This window comes from Lontra canadensis, unplaced genomic scaffold, assembly GCF_010015895.1.
Source record: "Lontra canadensis isolate GAN:19392208 unplaced genomic scaffold, GSC_riverotter_1.0 scaffold184, whole genome shotgun sequence".
Taxonomy (NCBI): domain Eukaryota; kingdom Metazoa; phylum Chordata; class Mammalia; order Carnivora; family Mustelidae; genus Lontra; species Lontra canadensis.
The window spans coordinates 456,814-478,710 of record NW_022631178.1 but is presented as its reverse complement, the minus strand read 5'-3'; the positions used below and the strand labels follow the sequence as shown (position 1 = coordinate 478,710).

At 65.2% G+C, this 21,897-nt stretch overlaps 2 protein-coding genes across 2 annotated transcripts; both read right to left on the bottom strand.

Moving 5' to 3' along the window:
- Window positions 1-29: 29 nt before the first annotated feature.
- GRIN3B (glutamate ionotropic receptor NMDA type subunit 3B) lies at window positions 30-7,601 on the bottom strand. Its single transcript, XM_032847089.1, has 9 exons — window positions 7,147-7,601; window positions 5,349-5,944; window positions 3,785-4,817; window positions 1,751-1,896; window positions 1,467-1,582; window positions 1,226-1,377; window positions 756-920; window positions 604-659; window positions 30-449 (listed from the first exon to the last, which is right to left on the bottom strand). The coding sequence occupies exons 1-9, from the start codon at window positions 7,570-7,572 to the stop codon at window positions 89-91; spliced, it is 3,051 nt and encodes a 1,016-aa protein (XP_032702980.1). The 5' UTR covers window positions 7,573-7,601; the 3' UTR covers window positions 30-88.
- A 4,059-nt stretch (window positions 7,602-11,660) lies between these two features.
- Window positions 11,661-17,663, bottom strand: WDR18 (WD repeat domain 18). The gene is made up of 10 exons (XM_032847103.1): window positions 17,454-17,663; window positions 16,295-16,405; window positions 14,377-14,510; window positions 14,073-14,214; window positions 13,511-13,654; window positions 13,357-13,421; window positions 13,147-13,271; window positions 12,820-12,986; window positions 12,002-12,070; window positions 11,661-11,904 (listed from the first exon to the last, which is right to left on the bottom strand). Exons 1-10 carry the CDS (start codon window positions 17,661-17,663, stop codon window positions 11,773-11,775), a joined length of 1,299 nt encoding a protein of 432 aa, XP_032702994.1. The 3' UTR covers window positions 11,661-11,772.
- Window positions 17,664-21,897: the final 4,234 nt, after the last annotated feature.

The window sequence follows — 21,897 nt, the reverse complement described above, 5'->3', positions numbered from 1 at the left end:
GCTCTGGGGTGGGGGCCGCTCAGGCAAGGTCGGGGGAGGGGGCGCCTGCGCCGGGCAGGGGGTGCGTTCCTTGCGTCGTCGGACGCCTTCAAGTGCTTCGGAGCAGGCGCAGAGGCCGGTCCCCGTGCCCCAGCTGGGCCAGCAGCTCGCCTCGCCGCACCAGGGCTTGGCGGAGCCGGTCCCGCGCACTCTCGATGCGCTGCTCCAGCTCCTGCAGCTCGCCGGGACCCGAAGGGCCCGAGGGCAGCACAGCTGGCAGGCGGCCGTTGGAACACAGCCAGACCGGGCCCTCTGGCCGCCCCGCCTCCTCCGAGTCAGGCGCCGCGGCGGCTTCTGCGGGCTCCAGCAAGAAGCGCACGCGACGCTCCCTCGCCGTGGCCCGGCGCACCCGGGTCCAGCTCGCCGCGCCCGCAGACGCTGCCGGTGCGTCCTGCTGCTGGTCCAGAGCCCTGAGGACGTGCGATGTTAGGGGCTGGGTCCGTACCCTCCCCCGGCGCGCACACCCACTCTGCTCCTGGGGTCAGGGTGCCGGGGCGACGGAGCGGCCCTGTCCCGCGGGGGAGGGCTGGGGTCGCAGCGGTTGGGAGGAGTGGGACCCTTTACCTGGCGCCTGGCTCCTCGACTCCCGGCGGCTCTGTGTTGAGGGCGCGGTGGATTCTCTGCAAGCCCAGAGGCTCGATCGGTGTCAGGGGATGCTGCCCGCCCCACCCCCACTCTCCACCCCCCACCCCCGGCTCGCTCCTCCGGCCGCTCACCTGGCTCGTGTGCAGCCAGTACTGCAGCTTCTTGCCCCTGCGGATGCGCGGGAGCACCAGGTGGTAGAAGACGTGCTCGCCCAGGCAGCTGAGCAGAGCGCTGCCCAGCCCCAGGCAGAGCAGCACGAAGAGTCCCGAGAAGTGGTAGATGCCCACCTGCAGTGTCTGGGGGTGACACGTGGGCACAAGCCCTTCACGGGCAGGCCCGGACCCGTGCGGAGCCCTGGCTGGGGGCGGGATCCAGGCCGGCCCCGAGAGGAGTCTGGGGCTGCGGAGCCGGATTGGGAGGCTGGCCTTGCGCGTCGGGGGTTGGGGGGCAGGTTGCCCGGGGAGCGCTGGAGTTGGGCTTTCGTAGAGGCCGGAGTGCACGACTCTGGGCAGTGAGCTTGACCACCTCACTTGAGGCCCATGCAGGCTCAGGGCCCCCCGCCCCGTGCCTAGCCCCACCCCGGGCCCCTGGCCCTCCCCACCTCTGTAACGGCGAGGACGCGCTTCCCACAAGGAACCATCCTGTACCACTTGTCGTGCAGCAAGTCGATGAAACCGGAGGACTTGTAGCGGCTGATGAACTCGGACAGGTTGGAGGTGAGCGGCGAGTTCTGAGGGAGTCCGATGCCGTAGCCTGGGGGAGGCCAGGGGTTGGGTTGGGGCCAAGCTGGACCCCGCCCCAGAGGAGCCGCCCCAGGGCCACTGGTCCCGGAGGCCCCTCACCCTCCATGGCGAAAGGCTTGCCCACGGTCAGCAGTTTACAGTCGGCGTCGATGGAGACCTCGTAGTCCAGGAGCGACTTGTCCATGATGAAGGCGTTGAGCTTGGGGGGGTCGCTCCTGCGGGGGTCGGGCAGTGGGGGGAGAGGCCGCACCCCGCCTTAGGTGCCCCGCCCCGCCCCCCGCATCCTGCCGTCGGCCCCGCCCCAGGTGCCCCGCCCACCCAGGCGGCCGCCCCCGCCCCCGCGTCCTGCCGCCCGCCGCGCCCCGCCCGCCGCTGGGCCTCACGTGAGCATGGCGACGCCGTGCGGCGTGGTGGGCGCGCTGTGGCGCCGCATGTGCGCGTGCAGGTCGGGGAAGCTCTTTTTGATGTAGGCCTCGGCGCTGCTCTCCCACACGGTGCCCACGCGGAAGCCCTGGGACGGGTGGTGCAGCTGCGGGGTTGGGCAGCGCGTCGGCCCCGGCGCTCAGACCGGCCTGCCGCTCCGTGCAGCCCCCTCCCCCGGCTCTCCCAGCTTCTCCCGGCGCCGCCCGACTGGGGCCCGATCACCTGGGGGTTTCCTCTGGGCTCCGCGGGGTCCGGCAGCAGCCCTGCCCCACCCACTCGACGCCAGGAGCTCCCCAGTCGCGGGGTCACCCGACAGGGCCCACTGTCCCCCGGGGCAGAGTCACCTGGGTAAGAGCCGTTGTTCTAAACGCCCACGTGTCTATCTCCACAGACCTGGCCCTGAACCCCAGACTTCCTCCCGTTCCCACCATGTCCTCCACGGCTCTCCTGGGCTCTCACGGGACTCTGTCCCCAGCGGAGCCCTACACCTGGCCTCCTGGGTCTTCCTGCCACAGTCAGGTTGACCCTGTACTCCCTCTTCTCTCCCGAGAGTCCCGGAACCCGCCCCCTGCTCAGTCCCCCAGCCCTCCGGGGACAGTCCTCTCTGCCCTGGCCTCCCCGCACAGCCCTGCAAACTCCTAACGGGTGAGTGAGTGGGTACACTGACCAGGCCTCCGGATGTGGCTACAGCACCCAAAAATGCCAGACCTGAATGGGAGCCTGTGGATCAATGCCGTCTAGGACGTTCTGGACTTGGGCCGTTCTCAAGTGGCCGCTGAGCACTTGCAGCCGGTTAGTTTGTGGAGGTGGTGAGGGGCTGGCCCACCAGAAAACGCTGGGTCTAGGTTTCCTTACTCTTTGCAAAGGATGTGGGGTCTGGGGTGCCACGGAACAGGCTAAGCACCCCAGGACACAGCCTGATCCCAACTGTGGGAGCTGCTACTGGACAAGAAGTTTCTCCAGCCACCGAATTTCTGGGGCACGGTAACTGGGGAGGAAATCGACCTGCAGTGGTGCGTGTTTAGGACCCAGATTCAAACAAATCGTGGGCCGCAGGTGGGAGAGCACTAGGAAGAGGGGACCCTGATGTGTGAGACCTTCCAGAATAATTATGGTGAAACGACAAAGAATCCAGAGGCTGGGGCTGTCCTGGGGGGGAACCTAGCTGGGAGTTGATTTTGGAGCTGGAGGATGGATTCATTCATGGTGCTCTTTGCTCCCTACTCAACCATGTTTCAAATAGGGGCGCCTGGGTGGCTCAGTGGCTTGGAGCCTCTACCTTAGGCTCAGGTCATGATCTCAGGGTCTGGGATCGAGCTCCACATCGGGCTCTCTGCTTGGTGGGGAGCCTGTTTCCCCCTCTCTCTCTGCCTACGTGTGATCTCTGTCAAATAAATAAAATCTTAAAAAAAAAAAAAAAAGAATGCTTCACATGTTTCATTAAAAGAAATGCCTAGACTGGGGCCCACCTGGGCTCAGCTCACAGCCCTCCAGGGCCCTGAAGGAGGGAGTGGGGGAAGTTCTGTCCCAGAAGGAACTGCTCTGGACACCCTGCAGGGTGTGTCCTGTGCCTCCTCCCACTCTGCTCCTGCCCCAGGGCCTTTCACCTGCTGTGCTTTCTCTTCCAATATTCCTCCCTGATATCTACAGAAAAGTCTCTTCAATGTCAGCGCCTCCCAGAGGATTCCCTCATCCCATTTGAGAAGATGTGCCTCCCAGTACTTCCCGTGTCCTCACTCTGCCTTATTTTCTCCCTGACACTGGATAGCCACCTCACACACCACCCAGCTGGCTTGTCTTGCTTCTTGACACCTCCCCCTGCAGTGTGTAGCCTTCGCCTGTTTTGTCCCAGCTGGGCCCCCAGTGCTGGCACACAGCAAACGCTCTGTGAACATTTTCCACAGCAGGCAGCTGCACGTGTCTGCGTCTTGGCATGGGAGCTGGGGGAGCGGGCGACCTCCCAGCTCAGACCTCGGGGCCCCAGAACCGCCCACCTTGGGGTCATGGATCCCCGACAGCTCCAGGAAGGTCTTGTCCCCGACCATGACGGCGGCCAGGTTGGCCGTGTAGCTGGACAGCACGAGCAGGCAGAAGATGGCCCACAGGTTCATGAGCAGGCGCCCCGTGGGGCACTTGGGCGTCTTGCTGGACACGGTGCGTCCAAAGAGGATGGCATAGCAGAGGTTGAGGGCCGAGGAGTAGGAGAACACGGTGGCCCGGTTCCGGCCCCGGGGCGTGAGGCCGTAGGGGCTGCGCCACTCGTACAGCGTGAGGAAGAGCGCGGTGAGGTGCAGGGCGGCAAAGACACCCAGCCACATGGACCAGTGCAGCGGCCACATGAAGGCGCCGATGGGCGAGGCCGTGTCGCGGGCCCGCACCATGATGCCCAGGCTGGTGGAGAAGAAGGGGCTGCTGAAGTCCAGCACCTGGGAGCGGGCCGAGTTGATGCTGAAGCTGGTGACGGCCATGTGCGCCCTGCCGGCCAGCAGGTCCCCCACCAGGCCGGTCCAGCGGCCGTCCCGCAAGGCGCCGTACTTGCCGTCACCCACGATGTACAGCTCGAAGTCGAAGGGCGTGTCGTCCGCCAGGCGCTCCAGCAGGTCGATGCAGTAGCCGAAGCAGCACCTGCGCAGGGCGCGGGGCACTGAGCCGTTGGCCAGCGCGGCGAACAGTGCGTCCAGGGTGGCCGAGTCATTGGTGCCAGGGGCCAGGCACAGCTGCCCCGCGGGGCACTGCCCATCCTCGTCCGGCTCCCGGGCAAACACGAAGGGATGCTCCACCAGCGTCACCACGCGCAGCTTGGGCCGGGCTCGGGTTCCCGGTGAGGGCGGGGGCTGTGCGGGGGCGCCGCCCGGCCGAGACTCCAGCCGCCCAGCCCGCCAGCTGCCCACGGTGGCCCAGGCCGGGGCACCCCGCGGGTCCTGGCGCAGGCTCCACACTCGGAAGTACCGGGATATGTGTACCTGGGAGGAGCGGCTCACCCACACGGGTCCCGTGCGGCCCCGGAAGGACGTGTTGGCTAGGAACCTGGGGGGCGGGGGGCAGCGGGGGGCCAGGGTCAGGCAGCCTGGGCTGGCGAGGGGTGGGGTGGTGGTCAGGAGCCCTCCAGCCGAGCTCAACCCCCGTGGGGGTCGCCTCTCTGAGCACACGGCAGGGACCAAGGAGGATGCTGCTGTGTCCCCCCACCAGCCCCCCTGACCAGCCGGGCACCCACGTCGTGAACCAGTGACAACGTCTCTGGCCCAAAGCCAACAACTGCCCACTTGAGACGCCTGGGTGAAGCCACCTGGTGCTGGGACGCTGTCCACCCTGCAGGGCTCCTGTGGGATCAGGCAGGAACGCATCCCTGCCAGCCTCACCTGTCCCCTGCCCCTGTCCTTCATGTTTCTCTCCCAGTACCCTGAGGCCCTCGCCCGACTCCTTCCTCCAGCTCTGCGTCTGCCCCGGCATACAGCAAGTATCCCATGCAGATGCTCCCACGGTGCCCAGACGGAGGCGAGTGGATGTGGGGCCCGGACACCCCCCCAACCGCACACACACGACGGGGTCTTCACTCACCTCGCCAAGAGGCGGCCGGAGGACGCGGGCCCGGCCAGCTGCCGGTCGTTGCAGTTGACTGTGGTGGGCAGGAGGGCGTGCTCCGGCTCCACCCGCGCGGCATGACCCAGGGCTCGCACCACCAGCTCCACAGCGTCGTGAACGGCGGCCTCCAGCGGCGGCCGGGCCACCTCGCCCAGGGCCAGCAGCCCCAGGGGCAGGCCCTCAGAGGGCAGGACCTCAGCGGACAGTGGCGTGCCCAGCAGCCAGTGGGGAGGGCCAGGGGGTACGGCCTGCAACACCTGCCTCGCGCGGGTGGGGCTGCAACCCAGGAGCACAGCCGCAGGGGCGGGGGCCGAGCCCCCTGCTGGAGCCCCCAGGAGGGCCAGGCGTGCCTGCAGCCCCTTGGCGCCTGTGTCTGGCCGACTCAAGTCCAGCACCAGCTTTGGGGCCCTGCCGGCCCGGGCTGTCCAGAGGGCCACCAGGCCAGCAGGGTCCCGCACCCGGCAGAGCACCAGGCTGGCCTCCTCCCAGGCGTGTGCCCGCAGCAGAGCCACCAGCACGTCAAGCAGCGTCTCCAGGGGGCTGGCCCAGTCCAGCTGTAGGTGGAACGGGTTCTGGCAAAGGGGTGTGTCACAGTTAGGGCTGGCGACCTGGGACCCACCATACCCTTCCCACACCCATCAGCAGGTGTTCAATAAAGAGACTGGACAGCATGCCTGCCCCCTCCAGCCCACCCCTGCTCTAAACCTTCTTTATCTCCCCACTGCCATCCACACAATGCCCAGCCTCCTTGGCTGGGGCTGCTGTTTAATCCCTCCCGAAAGACGGAGTTACAACGGCAGAGCCTCAGTTCCTGGAGGCGGCAGGAGAGGGCGCCACAGGCCTGGGTTTGGGTTCTGCATCTTCCCCACAAGGGCGGGGGTGGGGGGGCAGGGGGCTTTGACACTGGACAGCTGGGTTTGTGAGACCCCAGGCTTCCTCTAGGGACCCCATCTCCCCTCCCTAAGGCGAGGGAAGCTCTGGAGGGGGCTTCAAGGTGGGTTTGAAGGGAGGCCCCTACTCTTCCCCATATCCCTACCCTGGGCCCCTCCTTGCTGTCCAGGGAGGGGGGGTCTTTCCCAGAGCCCTGTCAGTCACCCTTTTCTCCTCCTTAACCCATCTTCTTATTCAGGCCCCAATCCAGGCCCAGGGCTGGAACCAAGGAGAGTAAACTCCAGAGACCGGAGTGCGGGGCATGGAGAGGTTTGAGTGACAGCCCCCCGGGAGGAGGCTGGGAAGACCGTCCAGCAGCCGACAGAACTGCACCCCCCAGAGATGGAGCCTGGAGACCTGCTTCCCCTCGAGGCCCCAGGCCGGGCTTGGGGGCGGGGCGGGAACTGGGAGAAGCCCTCAGGCGGGCAAGGGACCCTGCTCCGCATGGCGAGGGCTCCTCTGACCGTAAACAGACCGTGGCCAGCCAGACTCCGTCACCGAGGTCCAGGAAACGAGTCTGCACGGGAATTGCGTGCCCCGAAGGGACCCTCGTGTGGGTTTCGCCATCCCGGGTCCAGAAGCATCTCACGGTCCCGTCGCTGGTTCGGGTTCCCTCGCTCTGGGGGCATCCGGGGCCCAGGGGTCCAAGTAGGTCCCGCGAGCCGCCCTGGGGACTCCCTCTGGACTCCTGGGCATCCCGGGGGCGGGGGATGGGGGCCTCCTGTCTCCGCGGTCCGGAATCCGGTCCCGTGCGCCCCGGCGACTCTGGCGTCGGAACCCCGGTCCCCACGCCCCAAGGGCGTCCCGGCGCTCCCCTCCTCCGGATCCCTGCGTCCCCGCGTACCGGGACCCCGAGGGGCGCGCGCGCCTCCCGCCGCAGCACGCTGAGCACGGGGGTCTCCGTGGCCGCCGCCAGGAAGTGCAGCTGCAGCAGCTCGGGCCGCGCCTCCGGGAAGGCCAGCACGGCCGCCACGCCCGGGGCCGCCAGCGCCTGGCACAGGCCGCGGGCCAGCGAGGCCGGGTCGCGGGCAGGGGGCGCGGCGGCCGCCAGCTCCAGGCTCAGGTTGTGAGGCAGCCGCGACGCCAGGGCGGCCCCGGCCAGGGCGGCGAGGACGCGGGCGCGGGCGGCGGGCGCGCGGGGCAGGAGGGCGCCCAAGCGCACCGAGCCCCCCAGGCGCGCCAGGACGCCGCACGGCTCCGGGTGGCCCCTGGCGGGCCCCGGCCCCAGCGCCAGCGCCAGGCAGAGCCACAGCGTCCGCACAAACTGCATCCCAAAGTTGCCGGCGCCGCGGCGGGGTGGCACCGCGGGTGCGGGCGCGCGGGAGGCGGGATCTCTGCGTGGCCCCGCAGCTCGCCGTCCCGCCCCGCGGGGCTGGCGCCTCCCTCCCGGCACGGCGACCTGTGCCCTCGCCCCTCCCGGCCCCTCCCGATGTCAGCCACGCACTAGGCAGGAGCGGGACCCACTGCCCGGGGCAGGAAACTGAGGCTTACTCGGCCACGCCGCGCGGGGGTGGGGGTGGGGTGTGGCCCCTGGCCACGGCTCTTCCCAGCTCCCTGCCAGGGGAGTTAGCTCCCCATTCCGCAGAGGAGAAAACCGACGCTGAGCCCCAGGAAGAGATTTTGTGTCAAATTCGATCCTCACGCGCATCCCTGTTCCATCCCAGGAGCCCCCATGCCCGCTCCAGCCTGAGAACATGGCCCATGACTGCCAGGGAAACTGCGGCCCAGGAGGGGTACCCTCGCCTCCGTGGTCACACAGCAGTGCCGCCCATCTCCACGGCTACCTAGACCAACCCACTTGAGTGCGCTCTGACATCGTGTGCACCCTGAGGAAACTGAGGTAGATCATGTCTGATGGGAACCTACAGGGTAGATCTCCTGCCTCCAGCTGCCAGCAGGGAACTCGGAACAGAGAACGCCTCCTCACCCTTCAGGACCCAGTGCCAAATGCCCCTGCTCTGAAAAGCACTTCCTGCTTGTCCCCAGGACTTCCTCTCTACCCCACTTGCCTACAATCATCACACGCCCCGTCAAATTTCTGTAACTTCTTCTGCTTTCTTTTCTAGTGGCCAACTTCTCCACTCGACTATGGGAGGGCAAGGGTGGGTCTGGCTTCTTAATGCTCTGTCTCCAGTGTTTGCACACGGTAGGCACTCTGTAATTGCTTGTTGCTTGAGCTCAAAGACACTTAGGCACTGAGCTCGAGCTCCAACAAGGACACTATCCACTGCTCCAGAAGCTTCTGCAGCCCCCTGACAGCTACGGTCCTCCAAGCCTTCTCCTGTGATCTCTGCACCTGCGGGCATTGAACAATTCTTCTTGCGGCCCTGGCAACAGCAGGTGCTGAGGAAACACTGGCTGAGCCAGGCCCAGCAGCGCCCTGCACAGACTTCCCTCATCCCATCTGCCCCAGCGGGGCGAAGCGGAGAAAATCAAGAGGGTCCCGAGATCCCTCTGGGCCCAGGGCAGCCGCTCTGGCACAGAACCTTCCAGGGCTGATTACTCACAAACACAGCCGTCTCCTTTTGGAGCCAGCACTCGAGAGGCCAGGATAAAACTCCACCAGATGAATAAAAATGCCGACCGACTGCCAGCCAACAGCAGGGATCCCCGTCTGAGGTGAGTCAGGGATGCTGCGTGGCTGGGCTCTGGCCGCTAAGGCCACAAAGTCCAGCCACCTGGCCAGGCCTCCCAGGATGGGGAGGGTCCCCGATTGCCGCCCCCCCTACCCAAGCCAGTGTCCTGCCAGGGGCCCCTCACACCAGGGAGACTGACCGCGTGCCCTGGTCCTGGCCAAGTCCTCAGGGACCACCCGGGGCTCCTCCCACCCTGCGGTGACATCCCTCTGACAGCAGGACTCCCCAGAATTAGAGACCCGTGTGGCTCAGCGACACTCAGTCAGCAAACACTGCTGCCTTGGTTCTGGGCGGCAGCGGAGCACCGACCCCTTCCCCCACCGTCAGAGGCAGTGAGGAAGGAGCTGGACTCTGCAGGGACCCAGACCTGGGATGGGCTCCCTGACAGCTGCTGTGCCTCAGTTTCCCTACATTTACAAGCTAATTGTTCCTCTCCCAGCTGCAATGCATATTAAACAAGTGAGTACACAGAAGGTGTTTTTCCCTAATTGTGTGAGATACACATAAGGAAATCTCCCACCTCAGCCGGCTCCGAGCCCATGGCTCCGGGCTCCCGGTCCTGCCACCAGCCCCGCCCTCCGACTCCAGAACTTCCCATCCCCCACACGGAGACTCCGTCCCCACAAAGCAGGGACTCCCCATCCCCATCCCCGCCCCAGCCCCCACTCCCACCCTCTCCTGTCTGTGCAGACGTGACTCCTCTGGGGCCCTCCCGGGAGTGGGGTCCTGCGGGATGAGACCTGGGTCTGGCCACTCTCGCTGAGCCCCGTGTCCTCGGGGTCCCTGCGCGTCATGGCAGGGGTCAGGGTCCCTCCCTTCCTGAGGCTGGACCGTGCTCCCACGTGTGGTTGGACCGCAGTGTGTGTGTCCATCTGTGGATGGACACTGGGGTGCGGCCCCCTTTTGGTGATTATAAAACTGCTGCTGTCCACACAGAGAACAAACACCTCTGAACCCCGGCTTCTGTTCCTTTTGGGGGAGTATCCAGAAGTGCACCTGGGAGACATGGTGATTCTCCACTCTGCCCCTATCACGTCCCCACTCCCGGCCCCCCAAGCCCAAGGCTATGGCTGCTCCTCTGCCTGCGGTCCGAGGGGTGGCACGGCCAGCACACACAGGACACCTGCAACCGTCGGGCATTGCTGGTGTCTCCCCACTGGCCATGACTGCCCGTGATTGGGGGTCAGACTGCACTTCCACAAGACATGGACACGAATCTGTCAGGAAGAGCAGGCGCCCTGCTGGATGCCAGCTGTGCATGGGCTCCCCCAGACCTAGAGAGGGTATACCCCTTACCCATGAGGAAACCGAGTCTGGGGCTCAGGGGTGGCATGTGCAAGGCTGTGTGGTGACTGGAGGACATCAGTGGGCCCTGCCCCCTGCACGTCTGGGCATCCAAACTCCTCCCGCTGTGCCACAGAGGGAGCACAGGCAGCCTTCCAGGCAGGTACCGGAGACTGTCTGCATGGTGACATGCCAGGCCGGCCAGGTGTCCCCTACTGCCCTCAGGCTGGAGTCAGATCCCAGCACCCCCATCCCTAGGAACCAGGAGCCCCATGGTCTCCTTGGCCCCCAGGTGCAGGGTGGGACATGGTGACACAGCTGGGAGGACCTAAGACTAAATCCTCGGCATGAGCAGTGGGGCACGGCACCCTCAAAGGTCGAAATCCCCAGCTCGTCTCATGGCCCCCTGCCAGCCCCCCTTCTGAGCACCAGGCCCCTAGAATAAGACACACGTCTCCTACCAAAACGTTTAATGATGGAAGCCGCGTGGGCAGCCAAGGCCACAGGCACCGGGGGGATCGGGGAGCCAGTCTCAGCCACACCTGAAACCCTCCCCTACCTTCCAGACCTGGGCACCAAGCGGTGAGGACTGAGCTCCACCAGCAGATGGGAACACGGAGGCCCCCGTGCTCGGGGCAGGGAACGGAGCACCAAGCCCCCAGCCGTGTGGGCTGGCACTGCCAGGATCCGGCTGGCCCCTCGCTGCGGTGACCCCCTCCCCAGCCTGGCCTTGAGAGGCCGCTCCGTGTGTGGTGGGGCTTTTGGCGTGACGGCCCCATTAGCCAGCAAGACCCCTCACCTGGCTCGGATGGGGCAGGCCCCCTCAGGCCCCACCTCGGCTGCTGTGCGGCTGGACCACCGGCTGGGGTGCAGAGCCCGAGAACACAAACCCAGCGTGGACCAGCTCTAGCTGCAGCTGCAACCACATAGAGTTTCTGGATCATTAAGCCAAGCTGTTAGTCAGGGACAGCTTTCTGGAAGGTTCCAAGGATTGCTTTGGGGCCCATGTGTCTGGGCTGGACTCCAGGGACTGGCTGGCTGCGGGTCACATCCCTAGCGCAGTACGGACACCTGGCCTCCCTCCGACCTTTCTCGCCAACAAGAAACACTTTTGCTGAGCGGTGTAGGCACGCATCCCTCTGGAGGACCCTGGCCCAGGACTGTCCACCTGCGAGCCAGCTGCCCCGACTCAGGTTGGGGGACCCATGGGAGGCTACTGGAGGAACGGGACCGAAGGGACCACAGTGGGCTCTCTGAGCCACACGCCCCCCCAGCGCCCCCTCCCACTGAGTGTGGCCCGGGCCTCCCGGGGGAGCCATGGCCCTGGTGCAGTCGACAAGGGTCTGGAAGTCCGAGAACCGTGGCTTCTGGGTCCTGCCACAGGTCCTGGTGAGCGCGGGGGCCGCCCCGTGGCACAGAGATGAGCCCAGAGAAAAGGGGCTTTTAGTCTTTTTGTTAAAAACAGAACAGCACCAAAAGGCCCCGCGGAGCACGGCGGCCGAGCCCGGAGAGCACGGCCCCTCGCGGGGCGAGCGCTCCCAGCCCGCGGCTCACTTGGCCGGGCGCGTGATGACGCGCGTGGAGAAGTCGAACAGGTCTCGGTTGACTTTGCGCAGGTTCCGCACCTCGTCCTCCAGCTCGGCCACACGGACGCGCAGCTGGTCCTGGCCACCCAGGACGCTCTGTGGAGGGACAGGGGCTCAGAGGCCGGGGAGCCGGGGGAGCCGGGGGAGCCGTCCCCACGGCCAGCCCCCCGCCAGCCGCGCCAGCCGCGCCCACCTTCTCCATCGTGCTGCTCATCACCGCGTGTAGCTCTTCTGCCCGCTGCAGGTGGCTGGGCTCCGAGCCCTGCGGCACAGGACGCTCCCTGTCAGTGCCCAGGGGCCCAGGGCAGCGCACCCCTGGGAGGGAGACGCCTGCCCAACACCTGCCCACTGCAGGGGAGACAGGTGAGGAGCCCCCACCACGCGGAGTGCAGAACCGGGGCTGTCAAGGCTGGGGGTTCCAACCCCCCGTGCTCCCGTCTGCTCCCGCCGAGGACTCTGCCCGACAAGGCCCGGGGGCAGGGGCGCTCGGAGACCAAGGTCAGGCAGGCTCCCAATGGCAGGCCAGTCGGTCGGCCCGTGCCTCCAGCCCCGGGCACAGCCTGCCGGCCCAGCCCAGCGACATGGCTGATTGCTGCCACTGCGGCTGGGAGGCGGTCTGTGTCCCGCTGGACAGCGTCTGGGCACGCGGCCCTTGGCTGGCCGCCGGGTGCTCCGTGGAGCCAGATGCCGGGCTCTCTCAGGACAGCTGTGGCCCCTTGCCGAGAGGCTCATGGGGCTCCAGGCACGGAGACCGTGGAGCACCGGGGCGGCCCAGAGACAGGCACGGGGCCTGGGGGGCAGATGGGCGTTCCGTGGGGACCCCCTGGGGTGGGTGCCGGGGTACCAGCGCCTTCCATCAGGCTCCGCTCCCTGCTCTGCTCCCTGGGGTGCGCGTCCACCGTCCGCTCTGTGTTCCCTGGCTCCTCCCAGAGGAGGACTCAGTCGCCACCCTGACCCCCGCACAACACCCCGAGCGGCACCAAGCAGGAGTCCCTGGGGGGCGGGGCCCACCTGCTGGTGGAGGCCCAGGCGCAGCGTGAAGCCCCCGTGGTGCGGCTCATCCCCGTGCTCAGCGCCCAGCAGGTGCCTGTTGAAGTGCGGCAGGGGCAGGCCCGGCCGGAAGTCCGAGCTCAGCATGCTGACCGGGGCCAGCATGATGGCGGCGTTGGTCACGGGGCCTGTGGGAGGTGGGGGGGCACGGTCACGGCGAGCCAGCCCACCCCCTCCCCTGCAACCCCGGACGTGTGCGCTGATACTGCCACACACCCGGGCAACGCCCCGTGCTTCCCAGACAGGAGGAGCCGCCAGCTGCCCTCGCGCGTTCCGGGGACGCCTCACCTTTGAGGGTCACGGTCCTGATGCACTGCTTGCTCTGGGTGTCCCACAGGCGCACGGTCTCATCGTGGGAGCCCGAGAGCAGCACGCTGCCGTCGGTGGACACAGACAGACACGTCACCTGGTTCCTGGGGACAGACATGGTGACCCTGAGCCAAGAGTGAGAAAATGGGGTCCCTTCTGCCCCCAGCCCGGCGTCCACAGCCCCCGCACCTGTGCCCTCTGAACACCTTCCCGCTGTCCTGCTCCGGCTGGAAGCTCTTCTCTTTCTGCCCAGGCTGTGGAGGCCAAGAGGGCTCCTGAGCCACATCAGCCCCAGGCCCCCCGGGGCCCCCGGCTCCCCACCCCCAGCTCCTGCGGTACTCACCCAGGTGCAGAGATCCACCTGGAAGATGGAGCCGTCGCTGCCGCCGCAGAACACGTGGTACTCAGCTAGGTCCATGGTCACGGCCATGATGCCCACGTCAAAGAGCACGGACAGCAGCAGCTCGCCCGACGAGACCTCCCACAGCTGGGGGTGCGGGCGGGCGTGGGACTCCAGACACCAGGGGAACCGGGACCACAGCCACCACCCACGGGGCCCTGGGGGCTGAGACCCAGCCTGCCCTGGGACAGGACTTGGCTCTCATGCCCGTGACCCCTGCGTTGGAGCCCCCTCGCACGCCCGGCAAAGCACTGGCCTCAAATCCCCCGAGGTCTAGCCAGGGAGCTGCTAGGAGCAGGCAGCCAAGTGGGAATTTCCAAGCCAACACAGGCCCAGGCCATCCACCCTCTGGGCGTCCTTGAGGCCGGAAGCGTCAAGGGAATTAGAACGATCTGGAGCTGGCAGCCTGGGGGATGGAGACCGCTCACCGGCTCAAGCTGGCTAAGAGGCCATCAGCTCCTGGGACATGACTCAGACCCACTTGGGGTGTGTGGGGCGGCGCTACCTTCACTGTCTGGTCCAGGGAGGAGGTGGCTACCCGGGCCAGGGGACCCCCAAAGCCACAGTGCAGGTCCGTGATGGGCAGGGTGTGGCGAGACCAGACGTGCCGGGGGGACGGGGTCCTGGAGGGGTCTGCCTGCAGCACACTGTGTGGAGGGAGCAGACCTCAGCGAGGGGAGCCCACCTGGCCACCAGTCACCCCCACCCCCAGCCCACCTGGCTCTCGGCCCCTCCCACTCCAGGGCCCTGGCCTGGCTCTGCCCACGGGCTCTGCAGCCAGACCCAGACCCGGGGGGCCCAGCCTCTACCTGCACAGGCCCCACACTAGCACCAGGCAGTCCTTGCCCCCCGAAAGGAAGTGGCTGCTGTCCCCCGTGAACTGCAGGCACGACACGTCCTGGTAGTGGCGGCTCAGGATGACCAGAAGGTTCCCTGTGGAGACCTGTGAGGGCGCACACAGGTCAGGGTAGGACACAGGGTGCTGGGCCCACCCCCTGTGGCCAGGTCAGGTGGAGGCACTTGGGGACAGCCTGCCCTCCGGCAGTCTGGAAGGAACACCCAGGCTTGGCGGGCCGCCCCTCCTCCCAGCTGTCCTGCCTGCGCCTGTTCCCATCGCGTCCCCAAGTGGATGACAGTGTGGTCTGAGCTCCCACCCCTTGTCCAGCCACCCTGACCTCTGACTCCTGAGTGTCAGGTGCTCGAGGACCCCCTTCCAGTGCAGGGCATGGGAGTGATGTCACCACGGCCTCCGGGGAGGGCAGGGGCCATCTGCATGGAGCAGAGTGGCCACAGAGGAGGCTGCTGAAAGCGTGGGCCCCTCTGTCCAGGACCGGCTGGACCCGGGACCCAGGAGCAGGAAGTCACAGTCTTCAGATGCCACCACGTGGGGATGGGTCAGTGGCTGGGGCTGAGGGAAGGGGGATGCCCCAGGTGGCAGGGACAGGGGAGCCCATCACACCACCTGGGCAGTGGGATGGGCTGGGGTCCCAGACTCTGTTGTGAGCTGGACTGTGTTCTCCTAGTGCACGTCCACATCCTGACCCCTGGGACCAAGCCTTACTTGAATAACGGAGCTCTGCGGGTCTAACCGGTGCAGACTAAGGTCATGCTGGAACGTGGTGGCCCTACACCTGAGGAGTCGTGTCCTTACAAGAGGAAACCTGGAGGCACACACACCCTCTCCCCACCCCCCAGACCCTGCTGAGGATTCCCAGCCTCCCTCCCTGTCCTCATCTACACGGACGGAGGGGGAAAAAGCAGAACAGTGGCTGATGCCGGAGTCTGGCCCTCAGCCCCAGCGGCCGCCTGGGATCGGCTGTGTGGGGCGCCCCCTCATGGTCACAGCTCACACCAGCCCAGAAAGCTCCAAGGGAGTGGGGGAGCCAGGACCAGAGAGGAGTGCCCAGGGGCAAGGCCGAGGAGGCCCCTCCTGGGCAGAGGGGACACGGATTTCCGCCTGGGACCCCTGCATCAAAGCCAGTTTTTCTACCATGATGGGCCACCTCTGAGAAACCCCCGCCTCAGTTTCCCTCCCTGCGTCAAAGCAACTGCTCCCTAGTTTTTGAACCACGCGCCGGGGTTTCCAAGTCGCAGGAGTGAAATAACTAAGCCGCCTCCCAACCCTGCGGCGCTCCGAGACCTCTGGGGAAAGGACAAATGTCATCTTACAGGCGCAGACAAGCTCGAGAAAGGAAGAGCGTGGTCACGTGTCCATGTTCTGGCCCCAAGCCCTGCATGGTCTGTGCAGGAGGTGAGGTGGGTCTCCCCCACACACACATAACCAGCTGTTGGGGGCAACACGGCCTAAGCTTTTTTCTTTTTAGATAATTTTTTTTTTTAAAGATTTTATTTATTTATTTGACAGACCGAGATCACAAGCAGGCAGAGAGGCAAGCGGGGGGTGGAGGAAGCAGGCTTCCCGCTGAGCAGAGAGCCCGATGCGGGGCTCAATCCCAGGACCCTGGGATCACAACCTGAATGAAGGCAGAGGCTTTGACCCACGGAGACACCCAGGCGCCGCTTCTTAAGTATCTCATTTACTTATTTGAAAGAGAAAGCATGAGAAAGGGGGAGGAGTAAGGGGCCAGGGAGAAGCAGACTTCCGGCTGAGCAGGGAGCCCGACCCAGGACTTGATCCCAGGACCCTGAGATCATGGCCTAAGTCCAAGGCAGATGCTTTACTGACTGTGCCACCTGGGGGCCCGGACCAAACCCCCCACCTCTTACCTCCCACAGGTAGATGCTCTCCGCAATCCCTGCCAGGACATAGAGGCCATTGGGGGACGTGGTCAGACAGGTGACAGGCCCAGGACACATGATCTTCTGCTGGAGCTGGTCCTAGGGAGACCGAAACCTCTGAGCTTCATGTGGAACTCAGGAGCGAGGGGGCAGAGAGGAGCCAGGAGGAGAGGCACCAAAGAGGGTGGCGTGAACAAAGCGAGGCCCATGGAAAAGGCATCCAGTCGTCGGGCTTTGCAGAGGGGAGGGGAGGCCTGCAGACTGTCGGATGGAAGCAGAACGGCACTTACTCTGGGGGTGGTGGTCAAGGCACAGAGGGTCCAGGAGGGGCTGAGAGCCCAACGGCTGCCGTCCTGGCTTCCCTAAGGTCTGGCCTGTCACCCTGACCCTCAGTTTCTTTGTCTAATGAGACTTCACGATCGCACCAGGCAAAGTGAGAGAAAGAGCTTGTGTCACGGCTTCAGCTGGCAGAACCGAGCGGCTCCAAGCTCCACAGGTTGTATTTTGGGTGTTTTTTTTTTTAAGATTTATTTATTTATTTGATAGACAGAGATCACAAGTAGGCATAGGGGCAGGCAGAGAGAGGAGGAAGCAGGCTCCCTGCTGAGCAGAGAGCTCTATGCGGGGCTCGATCCCAGGATCCTGACACCATGACCTCAGCCGAAGGCAGAGGCTCAACCCACTGAGCCCCCCAGGCGCCCCGTGTTTGTAAGAGAAGACCCATGGGCCCTCCTTTTAGGGGAAACAAACGCATCACTCTCCGGGGCCTGGGACACCCACCTCCCGAGACCAGGAGACCCACGGAACCCCAGAGTCCTCCCTTTAATTAAATTTCGCGCTCCCAGGGCTCTCCCCACTCCCCCAGCCCATCAAGGGCGATAGCCCCAAAGGCCTGCACCCCACCCCAGGGCCCACCCTCCGTCCTCCGCGTGCGCGCAGCGCCCCACGTGACCCCGCCCGCCGGGCGCGCGCCTCCCTCCTCCAAGCCCCCCAGACTTGCGCATGCGCAGCGCACCCTACCCGGGGCTCCCCCATCCCCACCCGGGTTCGGGGAGCGTGCGGCCCCCACCGACCCTTCGCCCGACCCCACCCTCGGGCGCCCCGCGCCCTCTCCACGAAGCGCGGGCCAGGACGCGCGCCGCCGCACCTTCCGCTGCAGCTCCCAGGCGCTGATATAGTTCTTGCCTAGTTGCGCAGCCAGCAGGTACTCGCCATTGAGCAGCGCCAGCCCGCGGGGTCCGGCCTGGCCGCCGCGGTACGTGAGCAGGTTGGCGCCCGAATGCAGCTCCCACACCACGCAGCTCCACAGCTGGGCAGCCGAGTCCGTACACACGGCCACTTCCATGGGAGCAGCCATGTTGCCGCCGGCCGCGCCCCGGAAGTGCGTCACGCAAGCGAGACGCGGGCTCCTGCGCCGCGGGGCTAGAGCGCCGCCCACGTCACCCGGCGGCTGCGCAAGCGAGGGGCGCGGGCCACGTGTTCCGTGCGCGGCCCGCGGGTGACCCGGGTTCCCTCCCCCGCCCGGCGGCCGGCCGAGGGGCGCCCCGCGTGGCCGGAGACCGTGGCAGGAGGCCCCGGCCCCGAGTCGCTGTGGAGACCGTGGCCCGGGGCCGCCTGCAGCGGCAGGTCCGGCCCGGCCGGTTCCGCGGGGCTTTTCCCCGAGTGACCCACGGTCTGGATTCTTGCTGTGCGGGTCACAGGGTCCGGCTCGCGCGCGCGACACGTGCGACGTGCCCGTGGACCCCGTCCGCCTCCCCCGAGCCCTGCTCCCTTCCCGAGCTCGGTGCGAGCCGCCCGGGGCCCTCCGGCCGCGTGTCCGAACGGCGGGCAGTGCCTGGAGTGCGCTCGAGGGAGCCCTCGTGACCGTCCGCGGCTGCCGCGGGCTCGTGCCAGCGCGCGAGCCGCCGGAGCAGGACGGAGGGCCGGGGTCGCCCACACCGCACCGCGGGCCGCGAGACACCGGGCGCCCCACGGCCGGACCGAGCACCCGGCGCCCGGCCTGCGGGGATGGGAGGAATCCGCAGCTCCAGAGTCGGCCGCCGGGCGGCAGCCGCGAGCCTCCGACCGGGAGGCCGGACGCGGAAGGGGCTTCCACTTCGGCCTCTGCGCCCAGCCCTGGGGCAGCGGCAGTTCTGGGGAGGGAGGGGTGTCGCAGGGGCCTGCCCCGTTTGGGGGCCTGGAAGAGGGGTTTCCCAGAGCGCCTGTCGCTTGAGCAGGGAACTAGCGACCAGGGAGGGAAAGGAGGGCAGGGGAATGTGCAAAGGCCCTGAGGCCGACCATGGAGGATTGAGCAGGGCCACGCAGGGCCTGTTGGGCCGTGGGGAGCCTGGATTTTAGTTTATTCTGGGGTGGGTGAGGGGGCATAAAAGACGTAAGGACGTGTTTTTTTTTTTTTAAGATTTTATTTATTTATTTGACAGACAGAGATCACAAGTAGGCAGAGAGGCAGGCAGAGAGAGAGGAAGAAGCAGGCTCCCTGCTGAGCAGAGAGCCCGATGGGCTGGATCCCAGGACCCTGAGATCATGACCTGAGCTGAAGGCAGAGGCTTTAACCCACTGAGCCACCCAGGCGCCCCCGTAAGGACGTTTTTAAGTTGCAGAGAGCTGAGTGTGTGAGCCCCCAGCAGCTACCAGATGGGGACACTCAGGCAGGGGCCTCCTGGTTCAAAGTTTGCAAGTAGAAACAATGGTTCCTGATTTCCACCCCCAGAACCTCTGGTGCCGTTTCCTCAATTCTTTTTTAAGGTTTTATTTATTTGACAGATCAGAAGTGAGCAAAGATGCAGGCGCAGAGAGGTGGGGTCGGGGGAGCAGCCTCCCCATTGAGCAGAGAGCCTGATGCGGGGCTCGGTCCCAGGACCCTGAGACCATGACCTGAGCGGAAGACAGACGCTTAACCCACTGAGCCACGCAGGCGCCCCACAAATGTTGTTTTGAAAGTGGGAATGAGAAAAACAAAACACCGGCAATGCTAACTTAAACTTTCCAAACATGGGTTTCCCCAAATCAAACCTTGCTTTGAACCCTGAACCCCTGGCAGCCCGTGGAATCCCACTTGAGAATGACCACATCATGGGGCTCCAGGAGTGGGCCCAGGCAGCCTTCGGACCAGCGACTCAGAACTTGCATCTGCACTTTCGAGCTGTGGAGCACATCAGTGAGGCTCCGGGCCTCCGTGTCCCCAAGCAAACTGCCGGGACACTGCGGTCCCCCTCAGCTACGGAACTCGGGTCCTGGGTCTGTCTCCGCTTTCGGAGGCCTGGAGGTTTCCAAATTCCTGGATTCCGGGACATGGGGCAGGCCTGGCAGATGTGGGTTGCAGGGTTCTCAGCTTGGTGCCCAAGGGCACCGGTGGTGGGCCCTCCGGCAGGGGGAGGCCCAGGCGGCAGGAAGCATAGCTGGCTGGCAGGCCCGGCCCCTCACAGGCCTCCTTCCCCTGCACTCCTCCCAGGAGGTCAGAGGTCACCCCACCCCCAGCCCAGTGAGTGTGGAATGAGGACAGACCAGTTGTGTCAGAAGGGCAGGACGACAGCCACACTTTGGGGGGGGCCTAGGACCACCCAGTTGCCAGACCTCCTTGATGCCAGCTGGGTGGGTGCCTGGTCCCAAACCCCAGGCTGCGAGGGTGTGGCTGCAGTGGCGGAAGCAGGAAGGGGGAAACTGAGGCACAGAGACATTCCCGCCTCTTCCCCCCCTCCCAGTCTAAGCCCTGAATTCTTAATTTATTCTTTTTTCAATACTGAGCACGGGTCTGTGGGTAGTGGGGACACACTGGAGAGCCAGAGCAGACCCCACCGTTCTGGGGTCCCAGCCCAGGGGCGCCTGCCTTTCCCGGGCCACCCCCCCCCACCCGCCTGTCCTGTACACCAGCGATGACGGGAGGGAGGGAGGATGACTCAGGTGAAAACCCTCTCCTTGCTGTGGCCGGGCTCCGAGCCCTGGCTCCTTGTAGGTTCCCAAAGCTCGGCTCTTCAGGTGTTGAAGGGCTCCTCCCGGGAGCCTCCTCGCATGGGAGGCAAAGGCTGGCAGGCTCCTGGAAGCTGTGATGGGGCCTGAGCCCTCCCTGGTGCCCCTGGGGCTGTGTGACCTCAGGGCTTCCTGCCCCAGATCTGGGCCTCTTCAGTGGAGGAACAGAGATGTGGACTGGCTGAGCCCGTCCACAAGAAAGGGCCATTTTCCTTTTTAAGGTTATTTCTCCCTTATCTCCTAGGGCAGGACTAGGGAGCCCAAGAGGCAGGTGGATCCTGGTCCTCCGGCCTCTCCTGGTCCCCCAGGCCCGGGGAGGCGGGGACCAAGACACAGCTGACTCATTTCTGACAGGAGTGGAAAATGCCGGGGATGAAGTGGGCCACGGGGGTGCGTGGGAACCACTGGGCTGTGACAGGAGGGTTAGCTGACTCTCCCTCACTCCACAACCCCTGGGGGCTGACCCAGGGTGGAGGAACTGGCCGGGGCTGGGAGGGACTGGCCGGGGCAGGCCGGGTCCAGAGCCGGTGGCAGGGGAGCCAGCTGGCGGGAGGCTGGGCCTGCCCACGCTCCAGCCAAGCTGACCTTGAGCCTGTCACATTCTGCATGTGGGGGTCACGAGGGTAAATGGATTAGACACCCCAGAAAATCTCTTCTAGCCCAATTTTGCAGTGCCAGTGTGGTTTGGGGTTGGAAGCAGAAAACACAGGATTTCCCTTCCAAATGTGAACCCCAGGATTGCAAACCACAGCCCACGTGCCACTTTCCTTCTTAAAATTATTTTTCCTTTATCTCCTGGGGCGGGGGGCCACTTTGGAGCTACACCTGCTGAATCATTAAATGTGAAAACGTGACCCACACCCCAGTGGGAAGGCTTGTGGGGGACGAGGCTGGGTCCTGGTCTCAGAAGATGGCAGAAGGCCCGGTGGGATGGCAGGCTGGGGGTTTCTGCCGGTGCCCCTCTCCTGCCAGGAGCCGAAGGGGCGATCCCAGGGGGCATGGGGGCAGATGCAGCATGGCTCTGTGTCACGGTGACAAGGGGCTGGCCTGGCAGAGAGCGAAAGAGGTATGGCAAAGGCCCAGAGGAAGGCCCAGCGAGGAGGGGGCAGGGGACAGGCCACAGCCCCCAGGGGCTTGGGTTCAGAGTAACTGTGGCCTCCGAACCCAGGATGGCAGGAAACCTAGCTGAGGGGCTGGGGGGCAGTCAAGGGCACCCCTAGGCCTGCCATCTGTTCTCCCCAAATCCCTAAACCTACACTTTGCACCTCCCCTCCATGAGCTGGTGGCCACACCCACCCACTTGGAGACCCCTGGCCTGTCCTGGGACGACGTCCCCGCTGCAGGATGGTGGGGTCGGACCCTGTGCCCACCGCCCCCAGGACCCAGACACACCCAAAAAACCATCACAGGAGACTTTTCTGTTAAAAGTCAGAAGTGTTTTGTCTTGTTTTAATATCTCATCAACTTTACAGGGTTACAATTGTCTTAAATATTTCTGAAGTTTAAATACAATCTGCATAATAATGTTATAAAATGTAAACTTTCAGTGTTTTTCAATTTCAAAATCACACACCTTTTTTTTCTTCTTTGTTTTTTTGTGTTTTTTTTTTTTTTTTTTTTTTTTT

Coding starts and splice junctions, on each gene's coding strand:
- GRIN3B (XM_032847089.1), bottom strand. CDS start 7,572: ATGCAGTTTGTGCGGACGCTGTGGCTCTGCCTGGCGCTGGCGCTGGGG. Junction 5,945..7,146: donor GCGCGCCCCTCGGGGTCCCG/GTACGCGGGGAC, acceptor CCCCTTTGCCAG/AACCCGTTCCACCTACAGCT. Junction 4,818..5,348: donor TCCGGCCGCCTCTTGGCGAG/GTGAGTGAAGAC, acceptor CCCGCCCCCCAG/GTTCCTAGCCAACACGTCCT.
- WDR18 (XM_032847103.1), bottom strand. CDS start 17,663: ATGGCTGCTCCCATGGAAGTGGCCGTGTGTACGGACTCGGCTGCCCAG. Junction 14,511..16,294: donor AGAGCATCTACCTGTGGGAG/GTAAGAGGTGGG, acceptor GCGCCCTCACAG/GTCTCCACAGGGAACCTTCT. Junction 12,987..13,146: donor CAGGACCGTGACCCTCAAAG/GTGAGGCGTCCC, acceptor CACCTCCCACAG/GCCCCGTGACCAACGCCGCC.